Source organism: Colias eurytheme, chromosome 30 (genome assembly GCF_061535395.1).
Source record: "Colias eurytheme isolate Ceu_HAF_F1 chromosome 30, ilColEury1 Martin Lab GWU primary, whole genome shotgun sequence".
NCBI classification, from domain to species: Eukaryota; Metazoa; Arthropoda; class Insecta; order Lepidoptera; family Pieridae; genus Colias; species Colias eurytheme.
This window is the reverse complement of record NC_143009.1, coordinates 4,001,842-4,029,486: the sequence shown is the minus strand read 5'-3', so window position 1 is coordinate 4,029,486 and position 27,645 is coordinate 4,001,842. Positions and strand designations below refer to the sequence as shown.

At 33.2% G+C, this 27,645-nt stretch overlaps 1 protein-coding gene across 1 annotated transcript; it reads left to right on the top strand.

Annotated features, from left to right (window-relative positions):
- The first annotated feature begins 439 nt into the window (after nucleotides 1-439).
- Nucleotides 440-21,638, top strand: Patr-1 (Protein associated with topo II related - 1). Its single transcript, XM_090118526.1, has 17 exons — nucleotides 440-565; nucleotides 2,629-2,707; nucleotides 8,689-8,787; nucleotides 9,446-9,549; nucleotides 10,136-10,234; nucleotides 10,772-11,587; nucleotides 11,952-12,298; nucleotides 13,353-13,500; nucleotides 13,966-14,056; nucleotides 14,610-14,740; nucleotides 15,418-15,534; nucleotides 15,906-16,028; nucleotides 17,096-17,248; nucleotides 18,304-18,447; nucleotides 19,287-19,423; nucleotides 20,135-20,237; nucleotides 20,997-21,638. Exons 1-17 carry the CDS (start codon nucleotides 527-529, stop codon nucleotides 21,300-21,302), a joined length of 3,036 nt encoding a protein of 1,011 aa, XP_089974652.1. The 5' UTR covers nucleotides 440-526; the 3' UTR covers nucleotides 21,303-21,638.
- Nucleotides 21,639-27,645: the final 6,007 nt, after the last annotated feature.

Genomic DNA, 27,645 nt, shown 5'->3' with positions numbered 1-27,645 from the left:
TAAACTTAGCGTTTAAACGATATATTTTAAATTCCAAATTGAAAAATTACAATAAAACATTACACAGCACAACTCAACAAGGCATTTATTTCGAATGTTATCCGGATATAAAATGTTCATCTTTTATTAACTACTTATATAATTTGAGTTTTTCATGAGACATTTAATAGTTCAATTTTTAAAGTGAAACTTTTATTACATCGTCTCAAACTTTTTGGTCTGTGTAGCGCATGTCGCGTGTATCGCGGCTGCCGAGTAGGTATACCTACTCGGCAGCCGACCGTCACGTGACATGCGCTCCACAAAGCAGTGTTCGGAACCGTTCGAACAGTTTCACTTTTACCGTGGTTTCATAAAACCACACAACATTTTTTTTTATTGTTATCTTCCCTTTTTTGGTTTATCTGTATACACAAGTTATGACTTTTTGGTTTCCGAACGATAATTCGACATGGCGCTAGCGCCGTTGCGACACAGTAGCGTGACAAGTCATGTCATTTTTGCCCATGATATATGAAAAAATCCAATGGCAGATTCTTTTTTCGGGTTCGATACTTCGTTGTCGGTAAGTTTTTACACGCATACACGAATCTAGACGTTCAATTTGGTATATAACAACCATATATTTAGCTCTCGAACATAAGTGCCAGCGTGCACGTCGAACCTACATTGAAACAAATTGTTATTTTATAGCTAATTTTCTATTTATGGGGCACCCCCTAGATATATTATGGTAAATATAACATAGTGTACTTATAAATACGTATATTGAGCAAAGTACAGTCTTGGAATTGTTTGTATTCTTGGAAGAATGTGATACTGAATGTTACGACTGTTACTACGTAAAGAGTAGTTGTTTTCTGAAAGCGAGCCTTGTTTTGATTGAGATATGAACTACTTTATATATAAGCCGATAGTATGATGACTGTTTATGCTTGTTGTTCGTAACAGACCCAATAATTATTGAGTTCAATACATTTTTGAAGAATTGTACCCATAAAATGTGTTAGTCACGTTTATACAAAGATTGCTGACTAAAAATGATGTCAGGGTGTTCAAGTATATAAATCACTGCTTTTAACCAGTATATTTAAATATGTTTTTCTTATTTTTACAATATTTCATATTACAGCATGTTAAACCTTATAAGAATTTAGCTGGTACTCATGAAATAGATACTCCAGACTTTTTGTATAAGTTGTTTATCATTTTAGACTGCGTGATGTCTATGTAATATTGTGCAATATATTTAATACAGATGTTACACATAATTGTTTGATACATGTTGTCTTGTTACTCTATTACATAAAAACGGTTTAACATTTTGGATGGTATCTATACTTATTACTTAAAATATTATAATAACTTATCTATACTAAAATTATAAAGCTGAAGAGTTTGTTTGTTTGAATGCACTAATCTCAGGAACTATTGGTCAGATTTGAAAAATTATTTTGGTGTTGGATAGCCCATTTATCGAGGAAGGCTATAGGCTATATATCATCACGCTAAGACCACCAAGTCTCTTCAAATGTTTTAAAACAAAGAAAGAAAAAGCACATAATATGTGTTGCATGCTGCATTAGTATTGCATATGCAGTCGCCAATTATCCAAATTGGTCCTAGCAACCTATATCTCAACTTTAATAGTTGAATGGCAGTGGCAAGATACTCATTCCTATATTTCCTTGTTATATATCTGTCTACAATATCTCCAACTTTCTTATCAAACTAGCTTACCGCCCGCGGCTTCGCCCGCTTTGTCTAAAACCTAATAAATTTTGTACTAAAACCTTCCTCTTGAATCACTATCTATTAAAAAAAACCGCATCAAAATCCGTTGCCTAGTTTTAAAGATTTAAGCATACAAAGGGACATAGCGACAGAGAAAGCGACTTTGTTTTATACTATGTAGTGATTAAACAGTATGCAAAACAAGTTTGTTTTGATACAGAGATTGATTATATCATAAAGAATGATATGTAACTACATCCCTTATCTACAATCTTATATATTTTCGTAATGGTAATAAATTATCTTGTACTCTCAAGCACATGGCAATTACATTATGTTTGTAAATTTGTTATTCAATATAAGATTTAATTTACAATAAATCAATTTAACAAATTGTGTCTATGCTACAGTCAAAACCCTGAACCAGTCAATAACCTTATTGACCGGTAAAATTAGTCAATAAGGATATTGACCGACGCCCTTAGTCAATAACCTTATTGACTAATTTTACCGGTCAATAAGGTTATTGACTGGTTCAGGGTTTTGACTGTAACATATACAACTGTTAAATTTTAACAAATTGAATGAGCTATTCAATGAATCAATTTAAACAAATGGTATACGCATTTTTAATATACAGTAGTATACACCAAACATATGATTTCGAATTACATAGCGTTTTTTATTATTAAAGAAGCTTTTAAGTGAAACTTCTTAAGGCGCGTTAGGAGTAAAATTTCAAGGTCGCGTCATGACAATACACACGTCATGGAGTAAGGCGACGATTTTGGTATCTTGCCAAAGATGTTTCACTTCTGACACGTGTTATAAACTACCTTATTTTAAACTCAATTTTTCAAGAATCGCAACCATAATATTGTGTTTCCCTTTCAGAACTTAAACGATGATGATTGTGCGGAACCGTCGGAGGAGGAGTATGATGCCCTCAACAATGAGACCTTTGGGCAGGACTGTGAGTAACCAATTAAATTAAAAAAAAAAAACATTCAATTAGTAAGTCGTAAATTTCTGAATGTTAATTCCTATACATGAGAGAGCCATGAAATCCATATTCCTTTGTCAGAATTTATAAGCATGAATTACAATTGATTATTTTTCCGACCCAAATATCGACCAATAGAATTGCACCATTCGACGTCATGTGGTACAACCTACATGGTATTATACTGATAATTTTTTGAAAATTTTCTCTGGTCGTTGACGTCAAACTGACAGGTTCAATTCAATTGTGAAATTATTGGCCGACATTTGGGACGGAAAAATAATCTAATTATGTATGTGCTCGAATACCACACGAGCTTCAAAGTTATCTGGCATTTCCCTCAAGGTTCCCTGCAAACAAATAAAGTCGTCAAGTTTTTCAGGAAAATCACTCGCGCTCGTGATTTTTTAACCTTGACTAAAAACTTGACTCCTTCATTTGTTTGCAACGAACCTATCGGAAAATACCCGATAATTTTGAAGTGAATATTTTGTATTCTACTGTCACTTTTAATAATTTAATTTGAGGCAATATAATAGTTACTCCTTATTCATATTTGCCATCAATAAAATTAATGAAAAAGTGTTTGTCCATAATGAACTACATGTAGTTCAAATCCACTCGAGATCCCGCCAGAGCAATCGAATTTATTGTACTCTTTTGGTCTATGGTCTAATATTCTTTATTTTACAATACTGCAGTATGTACCATAGACTAATACACTCAAGAAGACTTACAATCGCCATAGTAAAAAACGTAACTCGTTTCTCAGTTCCCAATTTTGTCGATAGATGTCACTCACAGTAGCATTTGGCATTTTTATAAGCTTTTTTATACGTTTAAGAACTAGATGTCGCCTTAGAGCATTAAGTCGGTTTAATGAAGCTAAGAGATGTCGCTACAAAAAAAATCAATGTGCCAAATAGTATCTTGACGTAAAATATAATACGCAAAAAACGTAAACTATAACGTAAAATATAATACGTAAAATATAATACGCAAAAAAATATTTTTATTTAAATGTTATTTTTTGCTCTGAATCGCGCAAGCGAAATGTTTTCGTTACAGAGCATATATACAACTTTCCGCCATTAATAATCGGGGCCTTTACGGCCGGCCGGTCGAGTAGACTAGTCTCTCCCTTTTTCGATTGAGGAAATCCACCTCCCTACCTCCACATCATTTTGTTTTAGTTTTAAAGATTTAATAAGCGTAAAATAATACTTTCTTCATTTTTGTATTTTGAGTAAACGTAACACTAATAACGGTTAGTTTGACCAGAGGCGACTCGTGACAAAATTGTATGGGTGTTTAATTAAGTATTGAACTAAAGTCTAAAACAAAGAAAATACAGTAGCGTAGTAAATTCATTACAAAAAAAAAGCACCACAATAAGGGTGCTATTACAGATTTTTAACAAAAAACGCTATTTTACGGTACAATTTTAACTCAAAGCATGAGAACAAAGTAATATCTTAAATCTTTTATATATAAAAATGAATCGCAAAATGTGTTGGTAAGCGCATAACTCGAGAACGGCTGAACCGATTTCGATAATTCTTTTTTTATTATATTCCTTGAAGTACGAGGATGGTTTTTATGTAGAGAAAACGTAAATATGTACCACGGGCAAAGCCGGGGCGGACCGCTAGTTACAAATAATTGGAATATTTCGATTTGCAACAAATAATGTTAACGATATTTTTTATCAGTTAAATAGTTTAAGAGATATATCGTAAATACCATTTCAACCGCTATTTTCAAGATGGCGGCCGTGGGACAAGGGTGGCGACCCCACAAACTTGGTTTTAGCTTCACACTGACCCCCCCTACACATCAAAAAAACAAAATTGCGTCCTCTAAAAAATGCAAGGTTAGGGCTAAAAAATGTAACATTTCAATGGATCACTAATAAAAGTAACAAAATGAATTTTTAAAGTTATCTTCTGGAATCAATTTCAATAAAAATATAAAAAAATAATACTACTTATCAAGTATGAAGATGATCTATAAAATGGATTGCGCTATGTTTACGTGATCTTTTGTTTCGCGAAGGACTGAAAATTTCTCTTAACCTCTTATTGGATTCCGTATTTAGGCATTTGATATTCGTATTGGAGTTTAGGTATACGATAAATTTAATTTAAAATTAAAGATATATTAATTGTTAAATGAATGAGCACAACTTTATTATAATTATTTATGGGAGTTCACTGCACCAGCGCTCCTTAGGATGGACCGCCTATTTTTGTCACTTCGTTCATCGCTGTTCGAGAGTGACTTCGTGACCACCATGGACTTAGATCATTAAGTAATCGATAACACTCGCAGGTGTTTCCCCTTTTGTCGAGGTATAAGATTATTCGAATCGAAAAATCTTATGCTTTCATAAAAACTACTTGCGTAATCGATTACAAACACTCTGCGTTTTCCTAGGCTAAAACATCGAAAGGACGTCTGCGAGTGCTCCGCTAAAAATGCCGTTTTGCACTGTCAAGCCTTGCAGAAGCAATTCAAACATGTCGAATATTAAAAAAGATGGAATAACCTTTCATTTGTGTATATTTTTTTAACGTACATTTCTAATTAAATGCAATTTCTAATAATCGTCGATGTATCGTTTAGCGATATGATCAAGACAAATAATCGAGTCGTTTACTCGATCATTGATGCGGCCCCACGAGACTATCATGGAAAGAAAATATACAAATTTAATCTTTATGAACTAAGAGATAAAGTTGAATTTAAAACCCGATAATGAACCGCATTCCTTACGAGTCTATCTTTTAGCCCCTTGACCACCGAGCGGCCCGATCGGACCACGGCCCACGGGCCACGACACAATAGATTTTCTATTGTGTCTGTGATTCCGGGGGCTGAGGCATTAAAGAAATACAAATTTAATCTTTATGATCTAAGTTATAAAGTTGAATTTAGAACGCGATATTGAACCGCACTCCCCACGAGACAACTTGGAATGAAATACAAATTTAATCTTTATGAACTTAGGGATAGAGTTGAATTTAAAAACTCGTCGCTTAAAAGGTCATAAATTTTTACGACTTTCGTGACACAAATTATTTTTGTGAATGTGTGATTGTGTTTCAATAGTGTGAGTTACCTTCTCCGCACCAAAATCAGCAGAAAGTTTAGTTAGAACATTTGCCAGCGTACTCCATCCATTACTTAATGATCTAAGACCATGGACCACGTTGCTATGAACTGTTTTTGTCAAAGAATTACTCGAACAATTAGAACATAAATTTCAACGTAAGATGTATAGGTGCCCGTAGCTGTATTGATGAGTCTCGTACTTAAAAACCGATAGATGCTGGTTCAAATCATTGCCGTACGTCTTTTTTTTTTTTTTTTTCCCGTATTTTATGGTCATATAAATAATACTTTTTACAAGGGAATAATTAAGAAGAAAAAAGATATAGACATTTTTTTAACAGAAAATAAAGAATTTAAATAATATATATTACTAGCGGTCCGCCCCGGCTTCGCCCGTGGTACATATTTACGTTTTCTCTACATAAAAACCATCCTCGTACTTCAAGGAATATAATAAAAAAAGAATTATCGAAATCGGTTCAGCCGTTCTCGAGTTATGCGCTTACCAACACATTTTGCGATTCATTTTTATATATAAGACTAGCAGTCCGCCCCGGCTTCGCCCGTGGTACATATTCACGTTTTCTCTACATAAGAACCATCCTCGAACTTCAAGGAATATTATAAAAAAAGAATTAACGAAATCGGTTAATCCGTTCTCAAGTTATGCGCTTACCAACACATTTTGGGATTCATTTTTATATTATAAAGATATACACTACTCTGATCACTATGTCGAATGTTTGTAGTGGGTGTCGAAATCTTATTAAAGGTACTCTCTTCCTTAAGATGCTCCACAATCCTATATAAGTTACTCTATGATGCTCCACCACCGCGTTGCTATGAACTGTATTTATCAAAGAAATACTCGAACAATTAGAGCATAAAGGAGAATGACCACGGGTGGTATCGGTAAAATTTTAGTTGTGCCACGTATTCGTGATATTGTTAATTCCTATTTGTATTTATAATGATCATATGTATCAATATTAAGTCTTAATTATACCGGATAAATAATTGAAATAATAGTAAAAGTTATTCTTTTGAAACATGTATGACCACGTATGGAATCGGTAAAATACTAGTTGTGTCACGTGTTCGTGATATTGTTAATTCCTATTTGTATTTATAATGATCATATTTATCACTATTAAGTCGTAATTATACCGAATAAATAGAAATAAAAGTAAAAGTTTCTGTTTTGACACATTATATCTATCTCTCTTGCAAGCGTCCTGCGTCATATGTCATAGTTGAATGAATGTGTTCGACGCATTGTTCGACGTTATTTATTTTGAATTATAATGTTTATTACGATTTACTTTTCACATTTGTCTTGTAAATTAAAATATTACCTATGTAATAAATGTAAAACTTAACGTTCATCGTTAGTATAAACTCGATAAAGTATTTTTTTGAAGCGTTGAATAAAACTATTGTTTTATTTTTATTGTCGTGAACTGCGGCTTATTTACATAAAAACTTTAATCGTTTCTAAAAGTACTAACATCAAGCTTTAAATTGAGCTATATTTCATCTTGACACAATAAGTTTGATTGCGATACCAAGTGCCATAGTCACTTGGGCAATCTCCTTTCAATGTAAAACGTATAAGTGCCGGTAGCTGTGTTGACTGAGTCTCGTACTTTAAAATCGATAGATGCTGGTTCAAATCATCGCTGTTCATCCACATTTTTTTTTCTTTTCCCGTATTTTAAGGGTCATATAAATAATACTGTTTACAAGAGAATACTTAAGAAGAAAAAAGAAAAGACATTTTTTTTAACAGAAAATAAAGAATATATATAATATACACTACTCTGATCACTATGTTGAATGTTTGTAGTGGGTGTCGAAATCTTATTAAAGGTACTCACTTCCTTAAGATGCTCCACCACCGCGTTGCTATGAACTGTATTTATCAAAGAAATACTCGAACAATTAGAGCATAAATTTCAATGTAAGACGTATAAGTGCCTGTAGCTGTGTTGACTGAGTCTCGTACTTTAAAATCGATAGATGCTGGTTCAAATCATCGCTGTACATCCATATTTTTTTTTCTTTTCCCGTATTTTATGGTCATATAAATAATACTGTTTACAAGGGAATACTTAAGAAGAAAAAAGATATAGACATTTTTTTAACAGAAAATAAAGAATATATATAATATAATTATATTATATACACTACTCTGATCACTATGTCGAATGTTTGTAGTGGGTGTCGAAATCGTAATAGAGGTACTCACTTCCTTAGATGCTCCCTAAAAACTAAAATAATAATTCAAAAACACCGGAGTTTTTAAAACAACGCCCTCTAGATGTAATAATTGAAAATCGATAGTTTGCTGTTTCCTTAGTTCTAAAATTGGTCACTAGGTGGCGCTTTTAAAACTGCAAATTAAATAATAAGCTCAAATGAGAGCGCCATCTAGCAATAAGCTGAAATTACGGGGTACGATCTCTAGTATGACATTCATCAGTCCTCTTTAGATTCTATTAGTCCATGGTATGTACTATAAAATTGGTGCTTCAAGCCGGATCCATCTATTCTTCGAAAAGTATATTATAATATACTATAAACTTGGTCCTTCAAGCCGGATCTATCTATATTCCCTACAATTTTTGACGTAACAAAATTAAAGTACGCCGGCTGCACGCACGAAAAAACATGACTCATGCGACGTTACCTCGCTCTGACTCATCTGAGGCGTTCCATGTAAGGCTTGAAGTGCAAGCGAGAGCGCGGAACGAGCGACAAAGAAGCACAATCGGACGTTGTCACGTTCAACTATCGTCAGTAAAACCGACTTTACAGACAACCAATTTTTTTTTCAGCGGACGATTTCGACTGGGAGGTGGAACATGAGCATCTCGCGGAACAGCTGGAGAGCAGCCGCCGTCAGAATGCGATGGACGAAGCGGACTCTAGGCTTGGTTAGTGACGGTTTTTAAATACGGTTTTAAAGCGTACATATAAAGTATGAAGTTTTCTGGTGTATGAAGTTGATTGTGTTAAATCAAGTTTTTTCTATAAGAATGTGGCATAAAAAAAATAGTTTATGCTACAAAAGACGAATGTATTGATGAAAAAAATGTTTAAAAAATAAGTTAAAGTTATTCATACATCTAAAATGTTAGAATCTATCTTTTCACAGACTTTTGTTGGTTTTCCTTGAATTTTGTTTGTCACTCGCCTATTATTTGTGAATTGTTTTATTACAAAATTATAATATTATTATATAAATACCTGTAAAAATGTATGCCATATTGTTCTGTTACAAAATTTATTATATTTTAAAATAAACAGCTGTTAACATGTATCTGTCTTACCACAAAATATCTTTAGACAGGGTTTAACTTTAACCCATTGAGCCCCGAACGGCCCGATCAGTCCACGACACAATAGATTTTCTATTGTGTCTGTGATTCCGGGGCCTGAGTTATTAAGCGCACCTCTCTTTAATCTGGTTTTGTCGTTTTTCACATAGACAACTATTAAAGTGACAGAGATCCCTGCTTTAAAGTTACACTGTGTTTAAATTGTTTTGTGGTAATACCATACATATCTAAAAAAGCAAACGTTATTTCACAGAGGCATCGCTATCTCAGTTAGTGCTTGATGAGAATGAGCCGCAACCGCGCGGGTCTCTAAGTTCCAACGTATGGAGACATGACTTATTTCCACCACCCCCTGCAGTGAGTATTTTTAGTTATTTTCTGTGATTTTGAAGTAAATAGGTATGGATGTTATGATTGTGTGTTTTAGTAGCAAAATATAAGTAATTAAAACTTATTTCCTTGTTGAGTATTTACAGAGGAAAATTTACTTGTTTCAAAATATAAATCATTTTATGTCTATCTTATGAACTCAAATTTTAAAATGTGAAATATCCTGATGAAAATATTTTCAAATCTATAAATCTTTCAAATGGAAAAATAATACAGAAGCTATAATTTTCAATTTTTAATATTGAAAAGGCAGACGTCCATAGTCCCCATGGACCCAGCCTACCAGTCCATTCAACACCCCTATCCATAGCCCAGTTTTATTCCTGTCCATTGTTTTTGCAATAGTCCAACATCGGACATTCCAAAGGACTAGGTATCTTCCTTATGGCGATACCCGTGTATTATGGAGAGAGACATAATAATTAATAATAAAGCAGGAAAGGAATGAAAAATATTGTAATGGCAGAAATAAAATAGTCCTTCTCTCGGCGACTTGTTCACTTACTATAAAAAAATAATATATCTATTAATTATTATTAATTCAAATTTACAGCCCGCACCACAACTCAAAAATGTATGTACAGTGGAGGAACTTGAAAGGCAACTGCGGCAAAACCAACCGCCGCAGAACTATAACCAGTCTTATTTTCAGGTGAGGTTATAAAGAGAAATATATGTGATTTAAATAGTTAGTCTGTAAGGTATTTATTCTATGGGTCTGTACAATTTATTGTCTGTCACCTGATTTCAAATAAATAAATAAAATAAATAAATAGTATTAACATATTATATATTATGTAACCAACTCTTTTAGACTCGATTTTGACCTTTAAACATATAGATTTAATTCAATATTTAAAATACAATAATTTCATGAGTATTAGCGTGTTTTCTTTAGTAATAGTCATGAAAAGATGGGATTCGTCTCTTATTTATTTGAGTTTGTGTCCTAATTTTGAACTATGTTTTAAAGAAAATTCGGGGGTCAGTCGTAGTTTCATTTCATCTAATCTGAAAGTTGTAAAGCATATAAGAATAACAAAACATAGTATGATTAATTATTTAAAAAACCAAGAAAAATATACAAATAGTGCTATTATAAAAAAGCTTCACTTGTACTTTTCTATTTAGTTATTTTATAAACAAACTAAACAAAAATTGATTCTTATTTAAACATTTTAAATTCTAGCCAAGATTTCCCGTCATTCTACAAAGGCCGCCAGGTCTTCAAGCGCCCGTTTCGCTACCGTTTGCGCCTCAACAACCCATGGCGCATAACATGAACCAAATGAACCAACCTGTTAATAAAATAATTGGTCAAAACCAGATGGGTCAAAACCAAATGGGTCAAAACCAAATGGGTCAGAACCAAATGGTCCCAAACCACATGCAGAGTATGAATCAAATGGGCCAGAACATGAATCAAATGGCACAAATGAATCAATACATGCAGAACAATCAAATGAATCAATTCCAGAACAATCAAATGGGGCAGAACATGATGCAAATGAATCAAATGGGACAGAACGTGCATCAAATGAATCAGAACCAGTTATTTCAGAACCAACTGAATCAAAATCAAATGCCGCAGACTCAGATGGGTCAGAATGTTAATCAGATGGGTCAAAATATGAGTCAAATGGGTCAGAATATGAACCAAATAGGACAGAACATGAATCAGATGGGTCAAAGCGTGAATCAAATGAGTCAAAACGCCAATCAAATGGGTCAAAACGTTCCAATCGGTCCAAATGTCAACCAGATGAATCAAAATATGAATCAAATGGGTCAAAACATGAATCAGATGGGCCAAAACGTGAACCAGATGGGTCAAAATATGAACCAAATGGGTCAAAATCAAATGATGTCTAATGGTAATTTTGGTCAAAATCAATATCAGCACATGGGAATGGCTCAGCCAAGAATGATGGCACCTCCACCTGGTATGGGGATGCCGAGACAGAACTTTAATCAGGGTGTAAACCAGTATAATCCGAATTTTCGTGTGAGTAAATATATTTTCTGTATTTAAATTAATAATTATACTAATTATTTCATTTGTTGGGGTCATAGACAAGCTTAATTTTTAAGATATAAGAATAATTATATTTGTAGGTATTTATTTTGATAAGAATTACTTAATAAAAGTAGCATTCACAATATGTATTTTTTCAATGTCACACGCAATATTCATGCATCATTATACTGGTATATTATAATAATTATCCAATTTAACACATACAAAGCCATACAATAAATTTTATCCGATAGAAAATGTCGTAGTTCGCCTTTACATATTCGATTATAATTTATATTATAAAAATATACTGACATATTTCCCAATTTAAACACTCCAATCACATTTTCAGCCAACCATCCCAGCTAAGAACGAACCAATCAATCAACCAGTGAACCACGCAAAGAACCAACCGACCAATCAAGTGAAACAATCAACCAATCAACCTAATCCGATCACGTCGCCTGTCAAAAAGAGAACGGAACCGAAAATAAAGAGCCGAGTGTACAATAATTCGCAAAATAAACCGTTAACTTCGCAGAATTTGGTTCAAATGATACAAAATACGCATCCAATGTTGATGTATAACAGTTATTATAACGCAAGTCAGCATCCTATGTTAGCGAGGAATTTTAACAATCAAATTGTGCATCCTATGTTGAGCGGACAACGAAATAATGGTTTTGGGAATACTTTGAGGTGAGTTTGATTATTGTTTATTTTTAAATAGGTTTTCAAAGTCTACAATTTAACAAATTATATACAGAAACTTTGCTATTGAATCACTCCATTTGTAAAACAAATTTCAAAATCCGACAAAGAGGTATATTATGCTACAATTAAGTTATTTAAATAAGTTACTTTTTTATTTTTTTGAAGTGAAACTTCTTTAGGCGCGTTGAGAGTAATATATTCAGGTCGCGTCACGGAAATACCGTCACGTCATGGAGTAAGGTGAAAAGGCAAAATTCACGTCTGACACGTGCTCGGCACAAGCTCTTTCATGTCACTTAACTAATAGATTACTATTGTATTTGTATAGACACTTGCTAAAAAGTAATAATATAATCATTAAATTAAGTTTACAATTGGTCCTAAATTTCGATTTCAACTTAACATATTTTATAATTTTATATAATATTGTAAGAAATAAAACGCGAGGCCGGGTTAAATATTAGTTTGAAATGTAATAAGAATGTACTGCGATACTACACGGCTACCTAATTGATGTAGGTAGTTGATAACAAATCGTAGCAAGTCAACGACTATTAGTAAAGTGAGGGTAGTTTGGCCCAACGTCGTGTAAACAACGTCCGAGCCCCCCCCCCCCCTCAGGCACGATTCGTACGAATGCGCCACGAGACAAAGGAAAGCGGCAATTTATAGTATTCGACAGCTAAACATGTTCAGACATGAAAAAAAAAGATGGGTTGCACTCCGGGAGTGCCGGCAGAAGTGAAAACTTGATTATTAACGTTCAGCATGTTTGATATTTTGGAATGGCATTCGTCTTACGCATGGAATATAAGGGTTAAAAAAAAAATCTGTCTTACGCTTTTTCGATCAGGCCACGTGTCCTGACGCGAGTTTAAGATTTTATACCCAACGCCGCTAAAGAAGTTTTCACTTCAATAATGATTACTGCATTTACAACTATTCATCTACAAAAATATTAAATCAAAAGTTACGTGTAACAATTTTTTATTATAATAACATTATTTACTACTAAATAATGTATTTATTATAATTTCAGTCGAAACTCAAACGACGATAGCAGTACAGCAAGCGATTCAGACGACTACGCTGGGCTCATGACACAAAGGGAGAAACAATGGCTGATCAATATACAAATGTTGCAATTGAATACTGGAACACCCTATATACACGACTTTTATTATACTGTGAGTAACACCCTGTATATAGAATGTATAGACTATAGAGAATGCATTGGAATGCTATGCTATATACTCCTATCCTAATCTACACTAATATTATAAAGAGGAAAACTTTGTTAGTTTGTTTGATTGTAATGAATAGGCTCATAAACTACTGGACCGATTTTAAAAATTCTTTGACCATTCGAAAGTTACATTATCCACGAGTAATAAGGTTCCCTGCGGTTTCACCCGCATTGCTCCGCTCCTGTTGGACGTAGCGTGATGATATATAGCCTATAGCCTTCCTCGATAAATGGGCTATCTAACACCGAAAGAATTTTTCAAATCGGAACAGTAGTTCCTGAGATTAGCGCGTTCAAACAAACAAACTCTTCAGCTTTATAATATTAGTATAGATACAGCATAATGGTCAGAAACGAAACATTTTATAAAATGACAAAAATGTATTATTTGTTTTAATTTTTCCAGGTATTTCTCGAAAGGCAAGCGAACAAAGAAAAAGCGGGGATCAAAGAGGCGCATAAAGCTAATCAACAGAACCATCCCTTCTACAGTGGTGGTGAGTTTATTAAAATTAATGACCATATTAATTTATAGCTTTTATATGCAGTAATGTTATAAAAGTGAAGTCCCATGTCCCCAAGTGGGGTAAGGGGCAGATGCATTATACATCTGTTTCACTGATCGATTTTCTTTAGGGACAAGTAGGTGATCAGCCTTCTGTGTCCTGCCATACCAAGACAGTAATGTTATAGAGGGAAAAAATTAATTTTGCAAGTTTGTATTTAAACTAAAATTCCACTTCATTGGTTTGAATAAAATTTTCACCAGTATATTTTACATTTTTCCATATGATCTACATTTCTTTTTGAACTTTCATCCTCTTTCATATAAGTAAAACAATAAAACATTCAAGATATATTTATTTTTTAATCAATCATCACATTCTGTCCGTACTTTCACGTTAATATATAAATGTATTTTTATTCTAGAAAGTTTAATTGAAACCAGTCCATTGTTTTTTATAGTATTACTTTATTAACACATTTTACGCCAGTAATAAAAATCTTTCCATCACAAAAAATTGCATCAAAATCAATCCATCATTTCAGGCGTAAAACAAGAGGACACGCACAGACACGCGCGCGAACGTCACAATTCCCATCGACACAATTCTACAAGCGAAGATCCGCCTAGGACATATGTTCCTACGCAGTTTGAGAACTCGCTGGGGAAATTACAGGTAAGAAAAGTGGAAAAAGGGGGGGAAAATGTGAAAAAATCTAAAAAAATGAAATTTTTTCAAAAAAAATTCGTAAATAAGGTAGGTTTTGATTGAAAAAATGATTGGAAAGGATGAAAAATGACCAAAGGAGATGTTTTACAAAGAATTAAAATGCTATTCGATACAGGGTTTACCAAGAAAATTGTGAAAAACGGTAGAAAATTTGATTTTGATTTTTTATTACATAATCAACTATATTATAAAGCTGAAAAGTTTGTTTGTTAGTACGCGCTAATCTCGGGAACTACTGGTCCGATTTGAAAAATTCTTTCAGTGTTTGATAGCCCATTTACCGAGGAAGGCTACAGGCTATAATATATCATCACGCTAAGACCAACACGAGCGGAGCACTGCGGGTAAAACCGCGCAGCACAGCTAGTATATTAATAAACTAGCTTTCCGCCCGCGGCTTCGCCCGCTTTGGCTAAAACCTAACAAATTACATATATACTAAAACCTTCCTCGAGAACCACTCAACCTATTAAAACAAACCGCATCAAAATCCGTTGCGTAGTTTTTAAGATATAAGCATACATAGAGGCATAGGGACAGATAAAGCGACTTTGTTTTATACTATGTAGTGAAGTATACTAAGCATTTATACATATTATTACTTTTATTAATTTTCATTACAGTGCGGTAGTGTAACAGCGCCACGTAAGATTATAGACGTGGAGGTAGTGGGTTCGGAGCCGCCGGCTTCGAGGTTGTCAAGGGCGCCCAGTGTTGCCAGCACTACGCATCCCGCTGAGGTATGTGTTGCCATATTGAGATAAAAAAAAATATATCATTTCCTTATTTTTTATGATAAATTGATAAAAAAATAGTTTAGCAAGTCAAATTGTTAAATGATTGTGATTGACCAAATATAAGCAACATTTGAATTTTTTTTTTATTGAAGCCTTAAAATTTTATGAAAATAAAAAGTGAGGAGCAAATTTTGTGTCAAAAAGAATTGTGTCAAGAAGAAGTATTTCACACTTGAAAAATTAAATACAAAGAATTCAAATTTTAACATTGAATTCATTCCTCTTTATGATACAAGTGTAAATAACTTAGAAATTACTTTGTGACCTAATATTAATGCGATAACCTCATTTGCAATATTTAAATATATTTTCAGGTACCCCGAGAAATGCGAAGAACTAAACAGCTTTTGCTCGACATTGAAGCCCTATACCTTATTTTACTAAGATTGGAGGAACTTAACGATCCCTTGGCTATATCTAACGCACTTATACTTAAGGTAAGTTATTTAAGGGCCGATTTTTCAATGCTTGGATAAAACTTATTCGTCGAATAATGTATAAAACTACAATTTTAAAAACGTATTCTAATTGCCCGTATTTGCACGTTTACGTGACATTTTAATATTATCGTGTAATACTTTATTGGACGGATAAGTTTTATCCAAGCATTGAAAAATCGGCCCTTAAAGTTATTAATTCATAAATTAAATGCTGTTTTATAAGTGCTTAAAGTTATTTAAAAAACTAATGATTTTTCATCTTATCATACTAATATTATAAATGCGAAAGTTTGTGAAGATGGATGTATGTGAATGTTTGCATGTATGTTACTCTTTCACGCAAATACTACTGAACCGATTACAATGAAATTTAGCTCATATATAGAGGGTAACTCAGATTAACTATATAAATATAGAAGGTGTAATCGTTAAGTGTGCACAGGCGATTTTTCCGTAACTATTGCAGATATCGAAAAACTTTATACTGATACCGAAAGCCCTTTACCTAATGAGCAAAATGACAACAATAACTTTTTAAAAATAAAACGGGAAATATCCAAAAAAGTTACATTAAACACTCCCTATACATTGAATTTTCCATACATTTTGTGTTCAAAGCAAATGTTCAAAGTGACGTCCTCGTTTTGGAATACCATTATATTCCACATCGAGCTCTGTTAACAGTTTCTAAATGAATTTTTATTAAAATTTGTGAAGTAATTTAAGCACAAATTCAAAAAATGAACCAAAATTTTTCATATTACATCTTTAGGATAGTCATATCTCATACTAAATGTATGGAAGTGTTTTGTGTAAAATTATTGGATATTTCCCGTTTTATTTTTAAAAAGTTATTGTTGTCATTTTACTCATTGGGTAAAGGGCTTTCTATATCAGTATAAAGTTTTTTGATATCTGCAATAGTTACGGAATAATCGCCTGTGCACACTTAACGATTACACCCTGTATTAATGACTTTTTACCACTCTGGATCTTTGTGTAAAATCATAGAATGAAGCATCTTTACATTTCATTTAAAATAAATACAAATAAACATTTAACAGGAAAGAGAGGAAAAACAAAAACAACTAGAAGCAGCTCAAAAGGAAGCCGAGAGCCAAGAGGACGAGTCCAATGTGTTCTTGAAAAACATTGAATCCGTTCAGCGGAGGCCCAAACAGGATAGCCCTAAAAGTGACTGCGTTGATAAGAGACAGGTATTTATCTATACCACAGAATACATAATAGTAGCTAAACGCTACAGAACGGACACTCTCCGCCTCCCGCCAAAATTAAACACTTACCTCACCCCGCACGATCAGTCTAAAAATGGTCCATATTTTTCTACAGGGACGATACGCAGCGAAGATTGACAACATTAATCAAATTGACTTAAAGTAATTTTATTATTTTGGATTTGTGATTATCATTTTTCGTAGAAAATGGTTAGATATTGTGCTGTTTACGGATGTATTTCATCAGAAAAACGCGAATTTTTTTTTACGCTAGTCACAAATGTGCCAACCATAAAGCGTTAACACACACATTTGCAGTCTCTACAGTGTGACTGTCAAAACGATAATTTTGTATGGAGTGTCCGGGGTGTGTCTATACTAATATATATAAATCTCGTGTCACAATGTTTGTCCTCAATGGACTCCTAAACCACTTAACCGATTATAATAAAATTCGCACACCATGTGCAGTTCGATCCAACTTGAGAGATAGGATAGTTTAAACATGTAGGTACCACGGGCGAAGCCGGGGCGGACCGCTAGTACTAATATATGAAGCTGAAGAGTTTGTTTGTTTGAATGCGCTGATCTCGGGAACTGCTGGTCCGATTTGAAAGAAAGAAAGATCATATTTTTTTTTCATTTTTGATTTGAAAAATTCTTTCGTTGTTAGATAGCCCATTTATCAAGGAAGGCTTTAGGCTATATATCATCACGCTAAGACCAACAGGAGTGGAAGACTGCGAGAAAAACCGCGGCACTACTAGGCACAGCCTTGTAATTTATATACTAATAATAAAATTGGAGTGTCTGTTTGTAATGAAATAACCGCTTTTTAATAAATGCGTATGGATGTAAACACGATACAAATGCCAAAATAGTAATTTTTACAATTGTCTGTTTGTTCCGACTAATCTCTGGAACGACTGGACCGATTTTGACGGGACTTTCACTGACTGATAGATGTTATTTATACTTTGTTTTATAAGGTCAAGACGAATTTTTTTGTATTAATAATACAATTATTTTTATTACAGGTTGTGAATCTAGCGATAAATCAAAAACCTGTGCCCATTAAGAACCTTTTAGATGAAGACAAAGATGATTTACTAAATAAGATGTTCGCTGGCCTCCTCTATGGGGATAGATTGCAGCAAATGTTGTCTGTTAGGAAAGGACGGGTGTGTATTTTATTAATACGTTTCTATTTATATGCTAAAAAAAAAATTAGTTGTCTGTAAAGTCGGTTTACTGACGATAGTTGAACGTGACAACGTCCGATTGTGCTTCTTTGTCGCTCGTTCCGCGCTCTCGCTCGCACTTCAAGCCTTACATGGAACGCCTCAGAGCGAGGTAACGCCGCATGAGTCATGTTTTTTCGTGCGTGCAACCGGCGCTATCGAATTATAAGACGTTGTCACGTCAAAAGGAGCTTGTGTTCCAAGCACACGTGTCAGAAGGGAAACTTTTTTGGCGAAATCTAAAGATACATAAAGTTTTTGTAATGTGCGTTTTTATTGTTCCAAATAATCAATTTTGAATTTTTGGAGTTTTGAAGACATACCAAAATCGTCGACTTAATCCATGACGTGACGGTATTGCCATGACGCGATCTTTCACTTCAAAAATGTTTACTGTACTTATTTTTGTTTTGGTGTCAAATAAATGGTTTTTAATTTGAATATGAATATTATAAGGCTGATATTTATGAGCTGATATTTCTGATATTGCTGATATTTATGAGGATGACGTTGATAAGGATGACAATGTTGTTAAGGATGATAATGTTGATTATAATGATGAAAGTTACTATGTTGCGATGTTGTTTTGAGTTGCATTGTTGTTAAAGATGATATAAGGATGACGATGTTGATAAGGATGATGATGTTGATTATTAAGATCATGTTAATCCATCAGGCCCCGGAATCACAGACACAATAGAATTTGTGTCGTGGCCCGATCGGGCCTTTCGGTATCAATGGGTTAATGTTGATTATAATCATAATAATGTCGCTCGTAGACTCTCGTGACGCGTTTCCTTCGCCGCGCGCCGCCGACACACACTCGTGTACGTGCGCTGTGGGCCCGCTTGCTGCGAGCGCTCGGCAACGCGAGACGGGAGCTCGGCCTGCATGTGCTGGCGCCGTATTATCGCAAGTGAGTGTACACATACATACACACAAGTCATACCCAGACACAAATATTTGCCCCGGGTGGGAATGGACCTCTGGCTTGGAAGGCAGGGTCACTAAGAACCAAGCCAACCGGTCAGTCCACAACACATATTATGCAAGTCTTGACTTGCACGTATATACAAGTCATACGTGCAAGTCACACGTGCAAAACACTGACAAGTCACACACGCAACAGTTTCACACAATATATATATGCAAATCTCACGTGCAACACATACACGCAAGACACACATACACTAGTTATACGCAAGTCATTCGCAGGCGTATGCATAGTCAAACGTGCGCAAATCGTACTCGCAAGTCACACGTAAGAAAAGCCCAAAACAAACGTACGCACCGGCTAGCTCACAAAGAAATACGAGCAAAATATCTATTTTTGAAGTTAAAACTGTCGTCAGTATAGCTAAAAAAATGTGTGCGTGTACTAGTGTACACACGTAAGAAGTGAAACTTCTTTATGACCTTATTTTTCAAAAAAATAATTTACTATATGCAACTTTACAGAAATATGTCGAATCAAAGTTGGCGCGTAACGGAAAAATGTCACGCGTAACGAAAAAATGTTACACTAAATTTTTTCCAACCCCGATAAAGAAGTTTCACTTCAAAAACTATTGTATTGTATTAGCCTAAAAAGTTATATAAAATTAGTATGTTTGTATGTAAATTTCAGATACATACAGAACAGCACGGGCTGGTCGGCCGTGTTGGAGTCGTGCGGTATACTCGGTGAAGCCCTAGATCCGGCCAGGACTCCATATGCGCTCACTAACGGGGTAAGTTTGGGGAAAATATTGAAAATAATATTATTGAATTGTTTAAAATATTATGGTATTATTTAAATTGACAGACAGTAATGAAGATATTGATTTAAGAACTAGAAAAATAAACTCAATTTTTTAGTACTTTTCTTTTTAAAGTGGTTTTACAACTTAATTTTGAGAGATACTTATATTTTTAATTAATAAATATACAGGGTTACTTGTAAAACACCAGCAACCTCGCAGGACAAGATAGCTAACATCATAAGTAACAACATTTGTTCTACGACTTTTGATAATTTGTTAGATTTTATTTTCATACAATAATAAATATAAAATATTCATTTAATTTTCCGTTTCAATATTATAAACTCTACGCGCATCCCAAAAATTACGTAAACAAGAAGCGAACGAGAGGGGAAAGGAGGCGTCGCGTCGTCCTTTCGATAATGAATAGAACACATGTTAGGAGAGTACAATAAAAACTTTAAAAAAATTATTTAAAAATAATGTATTGCGTTATGCCAAAAGTCGTAGAACAAATGTTGTTACTTATGAATTATGATGTTAGCTATCTTGTCCTGAGAGGTTGCTGGTATTTTACAAGTAACCCTATATAACGCGTAGTATGTTTTATTTCCCATATAATATAATAATAATTTAAACTGCTTTCCCTTTAACTATATTTTTAATCACACATGTTACTATATACCTATAAAAACATTGACCCAATAATCTACCACGAATTTTGATCTAAAACCCATTTTATTACAGTTAACACTAAGCTGCGTGTGCGCACTAGCGGAAAAAGCGATGCTTCTCTCGAACACACCTGAAGCGACGTCCAGCGAACGGCAATGGTTTAAATTCCTAAAAACAGTCGCTAGAGCTTTAAAAAATACGACTTTAAACGTCGCGAAACCTGCGTCGCCATTATCCGAAGTCAAATTGTTACATCACATAAAACAACTCGAGTCTAGAAGTACTATAGAGATATTGCAGAGGGGAAAACGGGCGTCTGACTTCGCGGATTTGGCGAAAGGGGAAGTCGCGGATCTGCTGGTCAAGTATTTGTGTTGAGGATGGGTGGGGATGGTCGTGTTGGTCAAGAGGATGGTGGGGATGGTCGTGTTGGTCAAGGGGATGGTCATGTTGGTATAGAGGATGGACAAGAGGATGGTCGTGTGGGAAGTGTTGGTCAAGGGGATGGTCATTTTGGTCATGAGGATGGTCATTTTGGTGACGAAGATGATCATGTTTGGAAAAATGATGATTATTTACTTCAATGTAAAAATTTAATAATGTTGTATCGAATAATAATGTTAAAAATTGTTTAATTTTTATATATTTGTTGATTTCATTCACAAGAGAATCATACATTTTTCATTTATTTAACTCAATCTTTAACTATAATAATTTAAGATTAATAATTTAATAATTTAAGCAGATTAATAATAAGAAATAATATAAAATCTGATATTTAATACAAAAAATAAAGATTCCAATTCTTGAGTCAATATAATATAATTCATAATATGACTTCAATGTACTTATCACAAATTTAATGCAAACATTTGTCCTACTTTGGCCAACATGTACCAATCACGACCAACACTAATCCAACACGCCAACCATTTGGCCAATGTATGGCCAATTCTCTGCAAACAACACAATATTATAATGTAAAATATATGTAGATAATATATATTTTAGATATATAACAATTATTTGTAATTACTGCATTGTACATAACGGTTGAAACACAAATAATATTATAAAAATGCAATTTTTCGTCTAATTTTTATGCTATTTACTGTTGTATTAGTAAATTTGATAAATTTAAAAAAAATATTACTAATATGACAAGCGTCTAAGTAAATTACTTGTTATGATTCTTTTTAATAACAGATTCTCATGAATTTATTAGTTTTTTTTAACGAAATGACTAGGCGTTTAATTGGATACTGATAATATTTTGAATATATTAATTTTTCCCTGTATTTGTATGTTTAATAGTTATTATTTACAAGAAGTGGGATTGAGTTGAGATTAGCACAAAATTAAATTGTTTTTTTTTTCGTAGAATAATTTTATAAATTTAGAATAATAGTTTTTTTTATTGGTGAAAACTTGTAGATAATTTTTTTTCGTTTTAGTTCGGTGGTAGTAAAATAAATATATTAAGGAATTAATAAAAAGTTTAATTAGACGAAGATATTGTCAAATAATATTTATTTTTAATAACGTATAGGGAAAAAGTATATAGAAAAAACATTCTCAATATGTCTGTCTCTTTCTGCCATTCAGAAATATAATACGTTAGAGTGAGAGAGATGGTGGATGTAAATGTATGGAAGTCAATTTATTATTTATTAAAGTTTTTTCTCAATAAAATCGTGAATAATATACTCGCATTTAGTATCGATAAAACATTAGTATACGTAATTAAATATTTTTCTAGATACTGGTCGTTTGTATAAGTAAAGTAATGAACATATTAATAAATGTAATAATTAATATAACTACATATTAAATAATAAATTAATTAATTCATAGGGTTTTACACAAAAATAAAAATAAAACTTAGTCTATACTCTTTTAATTTTCTTAGGGTTTCTTCTTTAGGCGTGTTGACAGTTAAATTTCAAGGTCGTGTCATGGTAATACCGTCACGTCATGTGTTGCTAAAGAAGTTTCACTTCTGACACGTGTGCTCGGCACGCACTTTTTTGACAGTATGGTGTTGTATGAAACGCCTAGATATATACTTGTCTTGCTCTAACGTATCACATTTCTCAGTGTAAGAAAGAGATAGTGCTATCAATACGCGGATTTCTATATCTAAGTGAATGTTTTTTTTTGTGAAATATTTATTAAAAATAATGTAAATAATTTTAAATTATTACGTATTCGCTCAATCCCATTTCTGATCGCCATTTTAATGTCATTCTGATATTAGTTTAGAAAAGAATGGCAAATGGTCGATGTTGCTTTGCGAAACATTGTTGGCCACAACTTTGAATATACATAATATTTCTAAAATGACTGAAAATACAAAGAAAACTCTGAAAATGTCAGGGTTATGCTGAATATTTTACCGTCTTACCACAAAAAACTTTAGACAGGGTTTAACTTTAAGCGCGGGTTCTCTTTAATCTGGTTTCGTCGTATTTCACATAGACAACTATTAAAGTGACAGATCCCTGGTTTAAAACTTTAAAGTTAGACTGCTTTAATTGTTTTGTGGTAAGAACACTGAGCGTATACGCACTATGCGGGTAGCCGTCCGGCTGACCGCAAGCACAATTATGTACGTAATATTCATTTCTATGCGCACTGCGATGCGGCTACCGCAGACCGCACAGTGCGCATAGAAATGAATATTACGTACATAATTGTGCTTGCGGTCAGCCGGACGGCTACTCGCAATGCGGTTACCCGCATAGTGCGTATACGCTCTAAGGTTTAATTTCATATTCCGTAATTCAATATTTAGAATCCCATTTTATGTTGCTTGCAACTTAAGTTTTCCATATAAGAAAAACTAGGTAAATGAAAACGAAGTAATATTCTAGCAAATCAATAAATTTATCATAATCACAAATCACCCAGAATTATAATTGAAAATTATTATCAGATAAAAAGAACAATATACTTTTTGTAAATATTCAAAGTGTGTCCACAATTGTTTGTCCACGGCCTTACGCTTTTTAATAATGGCAATTTCCACTAGGTGTTGCCAAGTGCGTATATATTATATCGCTTGGGCCTATTTTTGTATCGTCAAATAAAAATCGGGATTTTTTGCTATTTGGCAACACAACACTGAATGGTATATATATATTTTAACCCATTCATTATTTATGTACATATTAAGAATATTAATTTTTATCCCCCCCCTAGAGTTAATTTTAAAGGAATATGTAGGAATTTCGCTTTTTTTTAATATAACCAATTTTTAGGGGTCGTAGTTTAAAAATACCGTGGAATTTTTGAATATGGCATTATATGTTAACTGTCCATTGAAAATTCTTCAAGGTGGATTGACATTTTCGACTTTTTCAGACTGTGATCGATAATTTTTTTTAATTAATTAAATAAACGGAAAATCGATATTTTTAAGGTAATTATTATTTGTTTAATATGTTATAAAGAAAACGTCAGTCCATCGTCAAAATCACATTATTATATTTGTTTTAATGTAATGTGACTTTGGTTTTAGATGTAGTCGATTTGATGAATGTATATGGTTTATATACATTCGATTATTTTAATAGCTCGATACACTTTCGCTTGTAACTGCCGTAGAAATTGCGTTCCGATTTTTTTAAGGCTCATTTCACATGGGATTATCGAAAATCCAGTAATGAGTAAGTTTAAATTGTAATTTATTAAAGTAAATGTTAGTTGCAAGGAAATTAAACAATTGCGATTTCATTTTCATCACACGTATTCATGTTTTTACACGCGTTTAGAGTTAAAATTAATTAATATAGAATATATTTAAAATGAATGTATATTTAATAATCTGCACTGGATTTTAAGGTATTTTACAGTTATATATCCACTTGGTATTTATTTAAAAAGTGGTTATTGACTATTCTCCGATATCTATATTTTATCTAAAGTTTTTTTCTTGACGTTTTCAACATTTTTTTTGTCGAAAAAGAGGGTATTTCACAAAAAAAAACCGTTGCTAGGCTACATAATCTTATAGATGGATGAAATATAGACACCGGATAAGTATTTATAAATATTAAATTGTAATTTTGATCGCAAAATGGCGTTTTTAATGAAAAAAATGTAAAATATTGGAATTATACGATACGGATACATATATTTTTAAAGATATTGATTTTGCATGTTGTTTCTAAAACGCCATCTTGTGGTCGATTTGAAATTGGAACGCGTTAGCTTTTTTCTAATTGGTTGTTAATTTTGTAATTCAAGATGGCGGCGGTGTCGTCTTATCTATGATTGGTTGATGTAATTTAAATGGAACTTGTTGAATAAATTGTATTTTAATGTAAATAAATGATCAACTGCCAATTGTAAATCGTTTTAAGTTATATATTTTGGCGAATGTTTGATATTTTTTTTAAATTACCTTTTTTTTCGTGTACGAGCGATCCGAGTTATATAGATTTTTTTTTACTAAATATTAGTAGTTTTTAGTTTTTTTAATCGGTAAAATAATAAAATGGAGAATTTGTTTATAGAATATTTTGTGTTTTATTGTGTACCCTATATAAAATGCATTTCATTTGCAAAAACCTACACTACATACAACCTACATGTAAATAAAATTGGTTGTTGTTTTAAGATACGAACAACTCCCTATTTACTAAATGTACCTATATGAGAGTAGATGAAAAGTCGATGGCAAACAAACTATGAAATAGTTGAACCTTATTCAATGGTGCTTCCGTTGAGAGGTAGCTGTCTGTAGTTCTAACGGAAAATGAAGTCTGGTACTGTCAGTAACATATAATAACTTATAGGCACTCAGGGATCACGAACAAATCCAACAGTGAAATAATTTTTGAAATCGATCCAGTAGTTTCCGAGATTAGCGCTTTCAAACAAATAAACTCTTTAGACAGATAATATACTATACTACTACTACCACTACTACTACTAATACCACTACTACTACTACCATAAGTATGGAAATAAATACAAATATTAAAAAAAACAAGACTGTTTCATACTTGCTAAGTTATACATACCTATACTTTTGTTGTGCTAATTAAACAATCATTTAAAATAAGCTCTAGGCACACCCCGGACACTCCCTACAAAATTATCGTTTTGACAGTCACACTGAAGAGACTGCAAATGTGTGTGTTAACGCTTTATGGTTGGCACATTTGTGACTAGCGTAAAAAAAATTCGCGTTTTTCTGATGAAATACATCAGTAAACAGCACAATATCTAACCATTTTCTACGAAAAACGATAATCACAAATCAAAAATGTCAATCTTCGTTGCGTATCGTCCTTGCAGAAAAATGTGGCCCATTTTAATCACGATCGCGCGGGGTGAGGTAAGTGTTTAATTTTGGCGGGAGGCGGAGAGTGTCCGTTCTGTAGCGTTTAGCTCTGTGGTTTAGCTACTATTATGTATTCTGTGCTCTAGGTATGAGAAATATCAAATTCGTGTGTGTGTGCGCCAAAAATACGTGGCGCTTCATTCCAATGTATAGTAGAGTAGAACCTTTCTTAAAATGAGCGCCCCTCCACCAAAATGTGTGCGTTCGATGATTTTTATGTAAACACAAGTTGATTAACTTATCGGGCCAGTCCGAAAAAAATAGTTTTCCAAAAAAATAAATAGAAGGAATGCGTGTGTTGTGTCTGTGCACAAGCTTTGCACGTGAGGGTAAAGGCATTTTTGCATTGTAGGGGCGTTCATTTTAAGAATGGTTCGACTCTACCTAATGCATTCGCCACTCTTATCACCAAAAACATTTTTACACAATATGGTGACTTTAATTCTTTGAAATGTATGTAAAAGCCTTGTTTAGTCCATTCATGGAATCTCTTCACTAGCGTCATTATGTACATGATTTGTATCCCCCGACGCAAAAAGGGCGGGATGTTATAAGTATTAGTTTTATGTGTCTGTCTGAGGCATAATAGCTCCCGAACGGGTCAGTAGAATCGAAAGTAAAATACTATCTCAAATCCTCACCATCTTTCAAATTCAAGATGGCCGAGTAAAGAAAATTGGGTCGAGGTTTTTTTTAATTTAATGTTTTTGAATCACAATTTACAACAGACCCCTAGACAAGTGGCTTTCTATTAGCGTAAAGTTCAATAGAATAGATTATGAATGTATGAGATTGACGTAATCAATCGTCGTCGTCGTCGAAATCAAACGTCAATCTCATACATTGAACGGTTCGAGCAATTCGCCTATATTTTTCTGAATATTTTTGTTCAGGCACAATGAAGTTTCATACGGAGAGAAAATACGAAAAGGGGGCAATAGGGCAGAACAACATCTCCTGGGAAAGCAAGTACTAAGTATATGGTAACTATATAATATGAAATTGAGTAAAGTTAGCTTAGGTGATATAAAATAAAACCAAAAAGTAATCAGAAATATATTTATTTAACTGATACAATATAATAAAAACAATGGTTCTTAACATTATTATATTTGATAAAGCTAGTTATTGTACTCTGTTATTGGTATTTTTGGTCTTTAAAATTAATATTAAAGTGAAAACTTATATCGATAGTTACAATATCTGACAAAATACATGCGCTTCTGTGCTTTTAATAATAAAAATTGTGCACATTACTACATTACTTAGTTACTCTTACGTTATTATTTCAGAAATATGAGACAAATGACACGACATCCTAACCATAAAATAAGGTAAAATAAAACATTGCAATTTTGCAGTCTTTGTACT